The 14,750-nt window shown below is 31.4% G+C and overlaps 1 protein-coding gene across 7 annotated transcripts in view; it reads right to left on the bottom strand.

Moving 5' to 3' along the window:
- The window catches only part of LOC130622282 (dynein axonemal heavy chain 1-like), a 55,150-nt gene that overhangs the window by 17,306 nt on the left and 23,094 nt on the right, over positions 1–14,750 (bottom strand). For 5 of the 7 annotated variants that reach the window (XR_008981037.1, XM_057437722.1, XM_057437725.1 and 2 more), the window contains 23 exons: positions 13,923–14,073; positions 12,824–12,972; positions 12,295–12,396; positions 11,745–11,947; positions 11,287–11,493; positions 10,648–10,914; positions 10,399–10,536; positions 9,992–10,067; positions 9,676–9,899; positions 9,132–9,353; positions 7,888–8,122; positions 7,465–7,633; positions 6,903–7,199; positions 5,893–6,079; positions 5,156–5,254; positions 4,713–4,959; positions 4,220–4,476; positions 3,641–3,843; positions 2,660–2,865; positions 1,840–2,117; positions 1,496–1,588; positions 1,016–1,175; positions 5–495 (listed from right to left, as the gene is read on the bottom strand). Coding sequence is in view for 6 of the 7 variants with exons in the window: in XM_057437722.1 (XP_057293705.1) it covers positions 5–495; positions 1,016–1,175; positions 1,496–1,588; positions 1,840–2,117; positions 2,660–2,865; positions 3,641–3,843; positions 4,220–4,476; positions 4,713–4,959; positions 5,156–5,254; positions 5,893–6,079; positions 6,903–7,199; positions 7,465–7,633; positions 7,888–8,122; positions 9,132–9,353; positions 9,676–9,899; positions 9,992–10,067; positions 10,399–10,536; positions 10,648–10,914; positions 11,287–11,493; positions 11,745–11,947; positions 12,295–12,396; positions 12,824–12,972; positions 13,923–14,073 (4,661 nt within the window). In the remaining variant the exon portion in view is untranslated. The remainder of the gene's footprint in view (positions 1–4; positions 496–1,015; positions 1,176–1,495; positions 1,589–1,839; positions 2,118–2,659; positions 2,866–3,640; positions 3,844–4,219; positions 4,477–4,712; positions 4,960–5,155; positions 5,255–5,892; positions 6,080–6,902; positions 7,200–7,464; positions 7,634–7,887; positions 8,123–9,131; positions 9,354–9,675; positions 9,900–9,991; positions 10,068–10,398; positions 10,537–10,647; positions 10,915–11,286; positions 11,494–11,744; positions 11,948–12,294; positions 12,397–12,823; positions 12,973–13,922; positions 14,074–14,750) is intronic. The other 2 variants (XM_057437726.1, XM_057437724.1) reach the window with 2 other exon arrangements.

The raw sequence follows: 14,750 nt of genomic DNA, 5'->3' as shown, positions 1-14,750 counted from the left end.
TTACCATATTCCTTTTTGTCATTAACCCAAACAACCTCGTAAACAAATCAATAAATTCAAAAAACTTTAACGGCGAATAGACTTCAATTCCTTTCTCAGTAAATATCTTACTCGTAAATTCCCGTGTGGTTTGATGAATTTTAGCAGCCACGTTAGATACCTGTTTAAGATCTCTCCTACTAACACCTTGCATGCTATCACTTCGTTTTAGTAAGTACTTCAAAGAGATGTGTTGCAGCACATCGTTCGACCATTCTTTATACACGTCCACACAAAACATTTTGTGAAGAAACACAGGATAAACATTTAACAGCTTTCTTAAACCTTCTTGATTCTCACATAGAACAATATGTAAGTTTTGTTTTATTCTTTGAAAGAAACGATTTTCAGCTCGTTCATAGCTTTCACCCTTCTTCCTAGTTTTCAGACCACCTGGCAACATCTCTGTACATATGAGAAGCAGTTCGCTTGATGAGTAAAGGTCAGGACAATAGCCTAAAAATAAACAAGACAATTATGGAAAGATAAAAACAGGCTATTTGACAAGCTGTTGTTAAGGCAAGACGAAAATTGAGTGTTTATGTAAGGAAAGGGTGTGGTTTGCAACTCACAATGAGATATACATAAATTTTACGGGTTGTTTGGTTGCCACATTTGAATGCACACATATACCTTAACCCAAAAAGGCTCGGTTCGAGTTTTGCAAGCCAGCAAGTCTTACATAGATTGGTTCACCTGTTAAACTTTTTTCTCTGTGCAAGTGTATTTAGTAAATACAGACATTTGAGAGTCGAAATCTTTCCTACTCACGGTCGCAAGGATTTCTCTTATAAACAAATTGATCACAAAAAATGAAATTTACGTATTCAAAAAAAGTGAAAACCCTTGTGGAAACATCAAGGCGGTTCTTCATCCGACTAAAACAGTTTACAAGTCGAAAGAATTATCTTGCTATGAATCAAGCCTTGGAAAAATAACAAATTTACCAAAACAATAAATCAATAAATATGCACACCATCATTAATGAGCGCAGCAAGCTTCATTAGAGTTTCTTCAGTTAAAAATTCCGATGCATACAACAGCACAGGCTGACCTTTTAAACCAGCCATATTACATGCATCTTTAACTGCAGCAATTTGATTGTTTTTTGAGGAGGAAAAATGAACTTCAACAGCCTAGACGCAAAAAGAAAGAATAATAAAAATAATTCACATATACACCTTCTCGGTAAGTGTAAATAGGACTGTAGGTTTTTGACAAATTTTAACGGTATATTTACATTCAGAGATTTTAGAAGTACAGATGCTTATCCTGAAGTATTCTACGATAAAATTGATTTTTTATTTTAATCAATACCTCTCCCTAACCATTTCCTGTTTAATAACTAAATGCTGTAGAATATACTCCTGTAAACTCTTGTGTTTAAAAGGAGCAGGTAAAAATTATTTCCTTTGCTTAAAATATCAAGCTTAAACAATCAGAGGGACCTCCTTACCTCTCTTCTCAGTAACTTTGACACAATTCGGAATATCTTTTTTCGACCATGCCCATTTTGAGATATGAGAAGAGCATGGCCACCAAGTATGTTCTAAAAAAATTGACTAAAAAATGACTTGCCTGCTTAACAATTGTTATACCGACCAGACTACAAAACACTAAGCCATTAAAGAAGAACAACTGCACCTAAATTCTAAGAATTCTCTAAAAATCTTTCACAAATACTTTCACAATAAAAACGTCTATAAGAATGAGATTCTGGTAAAAGTTCCATTCAAGGATTTTTATAACAACAAAAATTAAAAACTCATACAGACACATACAGATCATAAAAAATCTTACCAGGGCCCTGCATAGATTTTCCGCATGTCTCAGCATATCGTCAAAAAATACCAATTCCATGTTATCTACTTTAGTTTCATTGACTGACTTCATAGCATCGTACAACATTAGTTTAAACTCTGTCCTGGTAGCACACTTAAAAACATTCGAACTTTGATCTGTTGGCATAGTAATATAGTACGAGTTAAATAAGGTAGCACATTTGTGTCTGCTTTTTTTTAGTAGCACACTGCACAATTGACTGTCTTGTAACGAGGAGCTGGTAGCAGTCTTAATACCTGCATATAAAATTTGGGTATCAGAATTTAAGAAGAGGATAAAAAAGCATATAATTAAAATGTAGTGAACGCAATTGATAAAAGGCACAAGAGTGTATAGAAATCAACACAAAGAAATATGAAGATACACATGACAAAGTCTGTAACTATTTTAAAGCCGGGTTTTTAATATTGTTTTGTTTTTTGTCGTTCTGTGAATTGTCTTATTTGAAAGCTTCCCTGTTTAAACCTAAGTCATGGTTGCCACTCTTCCTAAAACCTCCCAAGAAATGAAATACTTAATTTCAACTAGATCCTCTCAAAGTTTGGCGATGCAAGTCACGGAATCTAATACACATTCTTTGGTAATAAAATATTTCTAGCTATAGTGAAACAAAATGGTAGTTAAAACTAACTTAATAAATGATTTTGGAAAATAGTAGGCAACATATTTTATAAAGGCGGCTTTTCACTTAATTTTACATCGATCAACGTCATTGATTCTGTTAACTTCATTCAAGGACATATATATTACTTCAGACGTAACCTAATTTAAAACATACCTTGCAATGTAACCTCACTACCAAACAGGGTGTTCACTTCTTCTTGTATTCTATTCATCAACCAGTCATAGTCAGTTTGATGCAACAGTCTTTCTCCATACACCTTTTGAACTTCATGACAGAGAAGATGAACCATAGAACCTAATGTTTCAGTCATTTTGTCATCTGTATTTTGTTCTTTGTCACCATGTACCAATTCTGACCTGCTATTAAGATTAAAACATAAAAGGAAAATTAAACGTCAAAAAACATACTAGCCTAATTATCTTTTTTTAATCGTATTGATGGCTTATATAAGGTAAGACTCTGCTCATGATTTCCAGAACTTTATGTTGATATGAGACTTTTAGATTTTCACATTTCGATATCTGTTCCGGTAATTGATACAATTTCTTACTTTCCATTAAGATCTTATTGGTAAATCTCTCACATGTGAATGGTAAAAATTTTATTTACAATAATTTCACACTAACTACGATGTAAACAGTTGAAATATACTTTGCATATAAATGAGGTTTACATTGCATAAATAAATCATAAATTTTGGGATCAAACTTCATTTCGATCTCCAGTTTGGTTTTTCTAAATGGTTTCGGAACTCATTTCGGTGTTGATTCATTTCAGTCAAAGCGACCATATTGAATTTCATTTTATCCTCAAAACATTTATATAAACACAATTTACCCAAGATGAAACTTTTGTGCATGTGTATAAGGCTATATTTCATGTTGAAAAAGGTATTCCACTTATTCCATACGTTATGGAATAAGTGCAGTTTGCATAACCCAATATGAAAAACTCAACGTAAACACGCTGAAATTTCGGGACCATTTAAAGGCTACCTTAACTTGATGATTCTGATAAATGTAAATGAACAGTTTTTTAAAAATTCACAGGAAATGACTAGCATTCGTTATACCATTTTCTTAACATTAAATTGGAGACAAGTGCAAAAATTAAAACTATACAATGTTAAATTACCTCCCATTCATAGAACTTTTAATGACATCTGCATGGTTCGTCCTCGATTTATTTATCACATCAACATTTGATGAAAACAAAAACAGTCCTTTGAACACTCTTGCAACATCATGTTGTGAGAACACATATTGTGGTACCAAATTTGTCCATGTAAACTTATCTTTTATTGACTGATGAAGATTTATGGCGGTTTTTGATATTACCTGTGTAATGTAAAAAATATGTTATGAAGTAGCCTGTTATTGTGTGGCTCTGAAGTTAACTTGGTTTGCTTGCTTACAGCAATTTAAAAAAATACAATGATCACAAAACAAGACAAGAGGTTTTCGGGCGAAACTGCAAAGCTTTTTTTAGGATGATTTGGCCCAAAAATACTTTGCGTCTTACCTAAATGTATTACAGCTACAAATTTTGTGATATGTATGCTTTACATAATTTTATGTAAAAATCAACATGAAACTTATTGACGTAAAAAAAACAAATGGTTTTACTAAAATATTTGAACGTCAACACCAACAATCAGCAAAACTTTAAAAAACTAGTCATATATATTACATAAAGAAAAAAAAGGCAACTTACACAAGCAATCATTTGCTTAAACGGTAACCAAGAGAAACGTTCTAACCAATTTTCACATTGCTGAGAAAACAAACGCACCATTTGGTCGCCTGTACATGATGGCATTCTTAAAATGCTAAAATGTCGGTACAATTTCGGCTGTAACAAAGATTTCGAATTAATTCCAACAAAGTCAGTCACAGGTGGACTGTATGTTGTGATAAACTGCGTGTTTGGAAGATGATGGAAATATTTCCCATTACAATCATGTACACCACCTGGAAAAATATATATGAGAAGATATGTGATTCATAAAGTTGAAAGAAATTAGAACTAAAATATAAGGTTTCATGAATCAGAAATTGTCTTCCTCAACACATATCTTCCACAAGCGACAATTCAGAAAATGTATACAGAGGCCAAAAACAATATAATTCTCAGGTTATGTTTTTTTCAAAATTGCCCTCAGAGTACCTTCCTAATTATTTTGTATGAAGTAAAGAAAACTACTTACCCTCCATGTTTATTTGTCTCATGCATTCAGACAGGGGCGTGTCACTGCAGTAACCATGCTGTGCTGATAAATTCAAATCATCAACAAAAACGATCACGTTTTCAGATTTCTTTGGGAGATTTTTTTTGTTGTTTTGGTATTGTGAGAATGTTCTTGCATTTACCAGTAGTCTACTTTGAAAATGTTCAACAGACGTTGCTTTGGATATTTGAATTTTAGTGGTAGTGTATTTAGTCGAAATTGCATGCTGAATAAAGAGTGTGTTATATTTGATAAGATCAGGTCGAGGAAATATGGGTGTTTTATGAACAGTAAACTTTGCCTTGCCCTTACATAACAAATCATAAAAGTAGATTTTCATATTGCAAAAAGAAGGTATATACATTTAATGCAGGCATAAAAACTAGGGTAAAGGTTAAGATTTAAATGCAACTTTATTTCACCTTCACAAATGAAGATTTACCAGATCCAGGTTCCCCGATCAACATTAAGTTTTGTCCAGATGCTAACAGCATATCAGAGAGATGAAATATTTTTTGATGCTATAATATTAAAAAATGTCTGTATTAAAAGATAGTAAAAGTACATTTTGAAAATTGCAAAGCAAGGATTAAATTGTAAAAGAAAATCGATGAGTGCTCCTTCGAATAAACGCCCCCTTAAACAAGCGTCCTTTATAATACCTAAAATTTTTAATAAAGTCTCCTTGAATAAGGATCTTTTCCTCTTCACATAAAGTAATTCTTATTAAAATTTGAAGTAATGCATACAGTCAACTCTGCTAAACAATAATAACGCCCTGGGGATGGAAACTTTATAGAATTTTTTTGCAACAAGGAAATTTTTTACAAGGATATTTTCTTTCTTAAGTTCTTTTTTAAAAAAACATAACATTTTTTGTTTGCTGTATACTTAACTAGAACTGCTTATTGGATTTTTTCTCTATTTTGCCTATAAAAAAAACCTCCTTAATAAACAATAAATTCCCTCAAAAAATCATTCCTTAAATGAGAGTCCCTCTTGAAAATCAAAATATTATATAAGCACCTAGGGACTTTAACAATTCTCAAAGCAGAAATTTTAAAAGTTTAGCTAAATTTAAATTTTCTACAAAAAATTACTGTATAAATAGTAAAGAATCATTGTCTAACCATAAAAAAAGAAATTCCCAGTTACGTACCTCCCTCGTAAGTACAAAACTCGAGGTTACAGCTGTTTTTACTGCCAACACGTGTTCATTCCATGGCACCAATTCTCCAATATTACCATCAAAATAACAATCAAGAATATGACAAGGAAAAATCACTGGACATATTGGACATGTAGAAAATATTTGACGAATACAAATATCTAGTTTGGCCAGAGATCTAAAAGTAACACGTGTATATAATGCAAAAAGACATGTCAAAACCTCCAAGTTTTAAAAACCATAGGACAGTTGAGACACATAGGTCATTTTAGGCTAAAAACTATTTACCAAAAACTTCACCTGGACAATATTTAAAAGGCTTCCTTATGTGGGTTTTTTTTACATGGTTTCGCTCATGAATTCACCAAAGGAGAAAAATATTTTATTTCCTCTGAAGTACTTAAAAAATAATTTCCAAAGTGTATCTTTTAATCTTCAGTCATGGACTGTTCTGTAACTTTAAAAAACTTTAAACCTTTTTAATTCTACAAGCAAATGAAAAAAAGGAATTTAAAGAGAAATTGTGCACAACGCAATGTTTATTTATTTTATTAGAAAGCACTTAATTTAAAAGGTTAACCCTAAAGGCTTGGTCAAAACTTAGGTGCAAAAAAGCCCTACACGCATAACTTTGCTTGTGTTAGGTTGTGAGTCATAGACATTAGTACAAGCGTGTGTCAAATGACAAGTAAAAATCATGCCTCAAATGATGACTTCAGCAATTTTTTGCTGATGACAGCATTTTTGTTAAAATTCTAGTTTTTGAAAATGTATTGTTTGGTAAATATTTTTGGCGATATTTGCGTAGAAGTATCCAAATTAAGTATTACTTTGTACTTTGAATGACATTTTAACTACGGGCATTTCCCCCCACCATCCACCCCTGGCATGAATAGGGTTAACTTCTTACAACAATTGAAAAGCTATCCACTGTAAATAAACAACCTATTAACAAATTTTACAATTTTTTTTCTAGTGGACACAAGTCTAAATATTTTCACCTGTCATAAACTAAGGGTGTCAGTGCATTTGCCATAGAGTAAGCAACCATATGAGTTATGAACTTGTTTTGACTTTCTTTATCAACATCTATCGACTGGTGTTGATCTCGAGACTTCCATTCAGTGAGAACAGCAGATAATACATTTAGAACTTGCATGCAGTTTATCACTGTTGAATGACTGTGAGTGGAAACATCATGGACATTGTTTGCAGAGAGTATATTGGAACAGTCTTCTTTCATACATTTGCTGACATTTTCCAATGTGTAACTTAAAACGTTAAGAATTGCATTCAACCTAAAAATATGAAATTGTGCACTATTTCGAGAAATCACTAAGTACGTTGAAAATGTTTCTATAAAGTTTGTTTATGAACCTTCTTAGATTTCACTCGTGCTAGTTCGAATTTGAAAACTGGAATTTCGGAGTCATGTGATCAGCCACAACAGTCAAAAGACTGCATTGTTTGTCACATTCAGACTTTTTAATTTCATATAAAAAAGAAATTTACTGTACACAATCACAAAAAATAGACTAATAAAAATAGAAAAAATAAACATACTCATCACCAGCTAATGAAAATTTATTATGTGCTGTTGTTTTCCAAGCATCAAACACACATTTCCAATCGACCACTTGATCATCATGGAAATGGAGAATTGTGCTTCTTGAAATTAAAGCTGGAGACACAGCCTCAAGCGTGTCTGTTTCAAAAAATACTTTAGCATGTTCTAGACAAAGCAAAAAATTGAATGTACACCAAAAACGTTTGCTTAAATTTACCATAGTACCTGTTCAAAGCTGTTTTTATCACCAAATTTATGCCAAACCAACACTTCATGTAACGTCAATAACATAAACAAAAATGCAACAGAGCAACTTTTGAAAAAAAAAACGTTCATAAAGTGGCCTACAAGTATACAAAAGTAGACAGTTAACACATGGGAAATAACAAAGTTAATACGATTGCTGAAGATAAAAATACCTGCCACTGATATTTTCTTTATGTTACCAATCACAAATTCATTAGAATGGTTAAGTAGAGATTCAAATGGAATTATCCACGAGTTGTTTATATTCCCATTCATCACAAACCAGTTCTGTATTTCACACTGTTTGTCAGCCTTTAATGCAGCATTTTTCAAAACTTTGTAACTGCATACCATCTTAGTAAACAATCCATCAATCCAAGTGCTGTTCGAATCAAAATGACCATACATCTGCAATATATTCAATAAATCACAATCCATTAATAGTTAACAATGACTTAAAAAACTACAATCAAAAACCATTAAATCAGTTTTCAATGAAGTTGGATAAAGGTTCCAATATGGAATACAATTTTGGAAATTTTACAAAAAACATTTGAGGCAGGTATGTTTTTCAGTAGCTATTCAATTTTAAAAAATGCTTCCATCTATCATTGAAAATAAGCTTGTGAAGCATTAAGTTACCCTCCAATAAATATTTTTTAGTTTTTTAAATTCTATATACTACTGCTACATATAAATTCCGTTGTCATAGATGAAAAGAAGTGGAAATGACACTATTGCTTTCAGCTCAGGAGACAACTTTAGAAATTAAAAACTCATGCATACATGCAGAGTTGTGGTTTCTATAAGTGCATTCTACTAAGGAATTGTCAACTCCAATAAGCATTCACCTATATGTATTTAAAATACATTGAAACAAAAGGACGACAAAGATTATATTTCCATTACGCTAATACAACCCTTCATTAAAATATTAAGACAATGCCAAATTTTTTGCCAATTTACAAAGTTAGCAGAAAGCATCAACTCACTGCTTACACTTTAATAAGACGCATTCAATTAAAGCGAATTTTAATGATCATTAATTTTATTGGAGTAAGGTAGGCTAGGTAAACAGTGTTTACACTGCGCTAGTAGCACTTCCTAACACATCGGTTTTAAAAAATAATCCACATCAGGGTTTACAAAGGTTCTAAAATTCTGAGAAAGGTGGATATGCTGAGGTCAAAAACAATCAGCCCATATTTAGATTTCAAATCTAACTAAATAATCTAAAATCCTAAGTCCTAATTCTGTTGTTAACATTGACGAGTTTAAAAAGTACGATTCTAGTATAGAAATAGTCTACATACTGGTAGGTAAGAACTTCGAAATTTGCTACCTTGTCTTAATACGTTTTGTGGGGGAATGAACAACAAGATATTTTTCCTGAATAATGTAACTGTGTCCCCATTACCTGGTCAGTCGTAAATACATTTGGATATATAACTTTCACATTAATTCTTTCTAATTTCTCACTGATCTTTTTGTTTGGTAGGTCTTTGCTTTGCAACCACGGGTAATAAAACTGACACAATGCTCTTGATAAGGTCTGGTAACATGCTGTTTTACCACAAGCTGCTTTTCCAACAAGTATCACTGACCTGCTGTGTGATAATATATCATGAAGAGTAAGCACCTAAAATAGTAGATAGACTATATAAGTTTCACAACAATCCTCAAACATTTACCACCTTAACACTCTTTTTTCCAACGAAAAATTCAATGATAACTCAATTATATCACTGCTTTAAATTAATAGAGAAAAAATTGACAAAGAATTAAAAATTCGTTCAGGTAATCATTTTAACAAATTAAGAAGAAGGACTTGAGACGTAATTCTAACAATTAGCAAGTTGTTTCATAACTATAAGTTTTGGCACATGTTTGATATCGTAAGAGCTTACAATTTTTGGGAACGTTGTTTTTTTTATTGTTTGGTATAATTTTGCAAGCCATACCTTATTTAAGAATTCTGGCTTCAAAATAAGATTATCAGCACGTATCTGATGTTTGACTGATTTAAGCAACATGGTATCACTGTATGATGAGCTTGTGTACTTCATACATGGAAATATAACCTTCATTTTCTGGGTAATACACTGGAGTACGTCAGTTGGTAATGAAACTTTAAGCATCGCAAGTATATTTTTCGCCAAAAAAACTTCTTCATCATTGCTTTGAACTATAATAGAAACTACTGTGTAAATCATTTTGTTGTCATCAATATAAAAGTCAATACAATGTCAACAACAAATCAAATTCATTCAAACTTACAACCACTTTCACTGAGATTTTGAGCTGTCTGATCAATAATACATCCAATTTTCCTTACAGACAACAGATGAGCATTCTGAAACAGTTTAGACCAATAAAATTAATTAAATGGCAAAGGAAACACATCTGTATTATAACAAACAATGGTTGAAAGTTAATATGGTGATTATCATCACCATATTAACTCTGGTGATTATTATTGTGCAAATCAATAGACTATGTTATAATGTTAGAATGTAACAAGGTGATTGTTATTTTATAGAACAGGACTAAATAAACTTTTTACCTTTTGTAACATGTGTTAGGAGGACAGTAATTGCAAAAAAAAAACAGTGAATCTCCTTCTGATGAATTTCTATATGCAATGGTCTGATAAAAAATACTTGATAAAATCACAACAAGCTTACCATTTCGGGTAGACACTCAAGAAAAATGTTTATTTTTTTTGCCAAAGCAACACTATGGCTAAAACCATTCATCACAAACCATGCTTCATATAGAAGTTTCTTACTGATGCTGTGAATAGAGACAGGGCGAAGCATTTCCTAGTAAACAAATATTTAAACACTAAGGCTAAATTTCACAAAGAAAAAACAAAACTGGTACAATTGGTAAAAGACTTTCTTAAATATTGTTACTTCTTTTAAATAACGTACCCTTAAATTATCAGGAACTGATCTCCATTTATCAAATTCATTCTTTATCACCATAACTGATGCATACAGTGAACTAACTTCAACTAATCGATTTTCAAATAATATATTTCCCAGCATTGGTGCCATGTAATGGTTGTTTTCGTTAGTATGTGGTTTAACAAGAGGTAAATCAATTGCTCCATTGCAGTTTAGATGTTTACTTGTTGAAGGATTGGGAATGTTGTATATATCAGCTACGGAATGACAACGTTTAGGCTGCAGGATGTTCTAAATCAACATAATTAAAAGTGTAAGCAAAAATGGTGAGCAAGAAACATGTGACTGTCAAGTTATAAACTGCTTAATAACTTGGTTCATAGAAAAAAGTTTAACAGAAGAAAAATATTCTTTTTATTGAGGCAGGGGATTTTAATTTTAAATCAATGCACTAAAACAAACCCCTTTCACATAACAATTTAAATTACAGTCATGAGGATGTCTCCTTTAAAATCTTCAAGATTCACAACAAGGGAAGTGAAAAACGCTCAAGGTGTAAATTTAAGGATCGGGATTTAACTTTTTTTTCTTGGACCCATTCAGATGACAGGAAATAAATACTTTCAAGCCAAACCCAGAAATATCCCATTGTAGATGTCATACCTCACGACTGACAGCTACACACTTCAAAGCATTAAATATGTTATAAAAATACTGTCCAATCACAGATAACAAGTCAGCTGATAAGAAATGTGCGTTATCTAAACATAAAATGCTTCCAACACCCAATGCACCATACATCATTTGAACGATACAAGATAAAGGAGTATCCATCGTGCAATTTAAAGTTATGAAGTGACGACCCAATTTCTAAATATCCAATACAATACGACAAAAAAAATTATTCATTTAAGGATTAAGTTCAATAGTAGTTAACTTTATTATGAATTATGACATTTCAGTGTAATGTGATTTATTTCAGTTTCATTTTTTGTTTCAATTCATAATATTCCCATGTCACAAACTTTTAGTAAGAGGACATATAAATCAATGTATCAAATAAATTATTGTTACATCGTTGACAAAAACATCAAACGTAACAAAAACAAAGCGTTTTTAACCTTGGCCAAGCAATGAGCGGTTTCTGATTTACCATCTTGTGATTTTCCGGTGAGACAACCAACTTTAAAATCTTGGAAAGCAGTTACCAACGACAACATACATCTGTCAGTATGAGGAGTTAATACAAGTCTGGGTAATGTACTGTCATACTCATAGCCATAGCATAACACATGACCAAGACATTTCAATTCAACCTTAAAATCTAATTAAAACAAGAAGGAACTAATTAGCGAATTCAGCAATTTAAATTTAACATTCTACCATATTCTATTTTGTTACAAAAACTCTGCATTTGTCTCTCGAAAATTGTTATTTAATGATAAAAATAACTGTTTAGCACTTTGTTTATATACATTTGCCTGTAATGTATAAAATATTTTTAAAGACAGTTGATTATTATAAACAGTTATAGGTAGGTATGATAATATAACCAGCAAGATTTTTGCGTTCAAGAAGACAGCTTTTTGTAACAAAGACGCAACACAAAATTTTAGAATTAATGAAACAACAATATTAATATGCAACATATAAATAAAGTATCTAACTCACTATTTTTTGTTTTGAAATCAAGATCATTGCCACTTGTTGTTATTGATGTGGACAAACGCATTAAGTTTTGAAAAGAAGATTTTTCACCTGATAAGTCCAATTCTATAAAAAAAAGACTAAATTGTGATCACATCTGTTAGGTGGCTTTTTCCACAAGACTCATCCAAAAAGCTTTGTATCTAACGTATATTCCTAACAAGTCACCTAAATTAAATGATCATATATAATATGTTGATCAGTACTTTAAGCTCTGCACAGATCACAGATGATCTCATCAAAATATATCTAAATAGCTGTTCCCCATCTGAAGTGAATTTTTCCATGGGCCTTACAACTCATTGTGGGAGAACCTTTCTAATCCATGTTGGGAAGTGTCATGGTAAACAAGGCATTCTTGCTTAAGTTGTGAAAAGAAAAATGAATAATTCCTGTTGCTGTTTCTTGCAGATGTGAAGTGGCTGTTGTGTATATTTACTACCTAAGGCAGGATTTTCACAATTTATGTCACAGGTTATAAAAAACAATTTACCTTGTAACTGTCCTTGGTAATTCCTAAGTTGCAGAAATAATACTTGAAGTAATAAAAATAATCTTTTATCCATCACATTTGCGCCATTTATCAGAGAAGAACTTTTAAGAAAATCTGTAACATCTACCAACACTTTCTCTATGTATATCCTACAGAGAAACATGATGAACTGTAACACTTACTAAACCTGTTGTTTACATTATTAGAAACAAAATAGCTATGATGATACAGATGAGGTTATAATCATCTCTGACATTATTTTTTATAATTTTAATAGGAGTTATAGCAGCAAACATATTGGGTTTGTTTAATAACACACATCACTCTCCATGACTTTAGCTGAAAACGTTAGAATAAACGTATGGACAACTGTGGTCTTTTTCAACTATAAAAAATGAAGTTTTCCAGTCCTGTTGACATATTAAAATGATAATATATAAAGAAAATTGATAATTTATATTATAATTAAAAATTCTGCTCTCTCATAACAGTAATTGATATTTAGATATATCATAGATCCATTTACTAAGAGCTTTACTTTCCACTGAAATGTTCAATGAATAGCATTTTTAATATTTTCTGTTAAAACTATGAAAAACATATGGATGTAGAGATGCTTGTTATAAAGTGACAAAAAATTGTTGCAACTGAATTTCCCTTTTTATTGATGACCCATTATTTTTTTCTGTTTCCTTTCTATTTTAAAAGGAAGAGTTTTTTTGTACTTCCTCTGGTAACCAATGCACTGAGCAGAAAGTGAAACTTCAAAAGTTTACAATTTCATAAAGCTGTACAGTAGTCTAAACATCTTCAAAAGTGAAAAACATGGAATAAAAGTATCGAAAATAAAAAGTTCAAAGCATATCAAAATAAAATTTGAATGAATAAAATGAAATATTTTCAAAATATTGAAAAATTTGAATGCATTTTCGTAGGAAAATATGTGCAATGAATAAAATATACAGTTAACAAATTTTTTGCACAAACGAAAACTTCAGTATGAAATTTTTAGTATGAAAGTTTAAACCAGATGTAAAAACAAATGAAAAAACATGTGAATAATGTCTTACTTAGCTAAGAACATTTATTATGTACTTACAATGCATTGGATTTAGAAATCTTGTCATGTATAACATCTTGAATTAAATCACTCCATAATGCATCATGAAATAAAAAAATAGATTGAGACGAAATCTTTTCGTTGAATAACATTTCTTTAAGAGCCTGGAGCTCCAAGCAATATTTTTTTCCTATAAAAACAAGAATATTATAGTTTTTATCTAGTGTGTTGTTCCAGAGGTTTCTCTTGTATTCTTGTTAAGCAAATATAGTTCACTGCATCTTGCAAATATTGCCTAATAGCAGTGATTTCCCATCAAACCAAACAGAAGTATGCATAAAAACTTAGTTGCTTGAATGAGAGCTAGTTACATTTTATTGTTTAATTTAAAGGGGCACTCCAGTGAAAAAACTATTTTTTTGAAAAATCGTTATTATAATTAATAAGAAAATACGTAAGTATATCAAAATTAACCTTTAACAGTCGTTAAAATTTTTTATTTATAGCTTTACCGCATTTGGAAACATCTTTAATTTCAAATAATTTTCAAGGTCGCATAAAGCCAAGAGGACTAGGTCCCAATAAAAAAGCATACGTCACATCGTGCAGAAAGTCCGTAAGGTCTGCAGCTCGCCTTCTAAAAGTTTTGCTTACTTACTGTTTGCATTGTTCGTTGATATAATGACTTGTAATAATGATGAAGGTTAAAACTTAGAAAGCTTATAATTGGATAATTCTTTTCATGAAAAAGACTTTACAAAGCTACAGCCATACGACGAACCTCTTGTGTCTCACAAGGGAGAAATTAATAACAATGAAGAAAGTGATGCGGTGCCTTTGACTGACGCAACGCTACGGTCTTGGAGA

Source organism: Hydractinia symbiolongicarpus, chromosome 12, assembly GCF_029227915.1.
Source record: "Hydractinia symbiolongicarpus strain clone_291-10 chromosome 12, HSymV2.1, whole genome shotgun sequence".
NCBI lineage: Eukaryota > Metazoa > Cnidaria > Hydrozoa > Anthoathecata > Hydractiniidae > Hydractinia > Hydractinia symbiolongicarpus.
The sequence above is the reverse complement of the archived record's forward strand: the minus strand, read 5'-3'. Positions and strand labels throughout refer to the sequence as shown.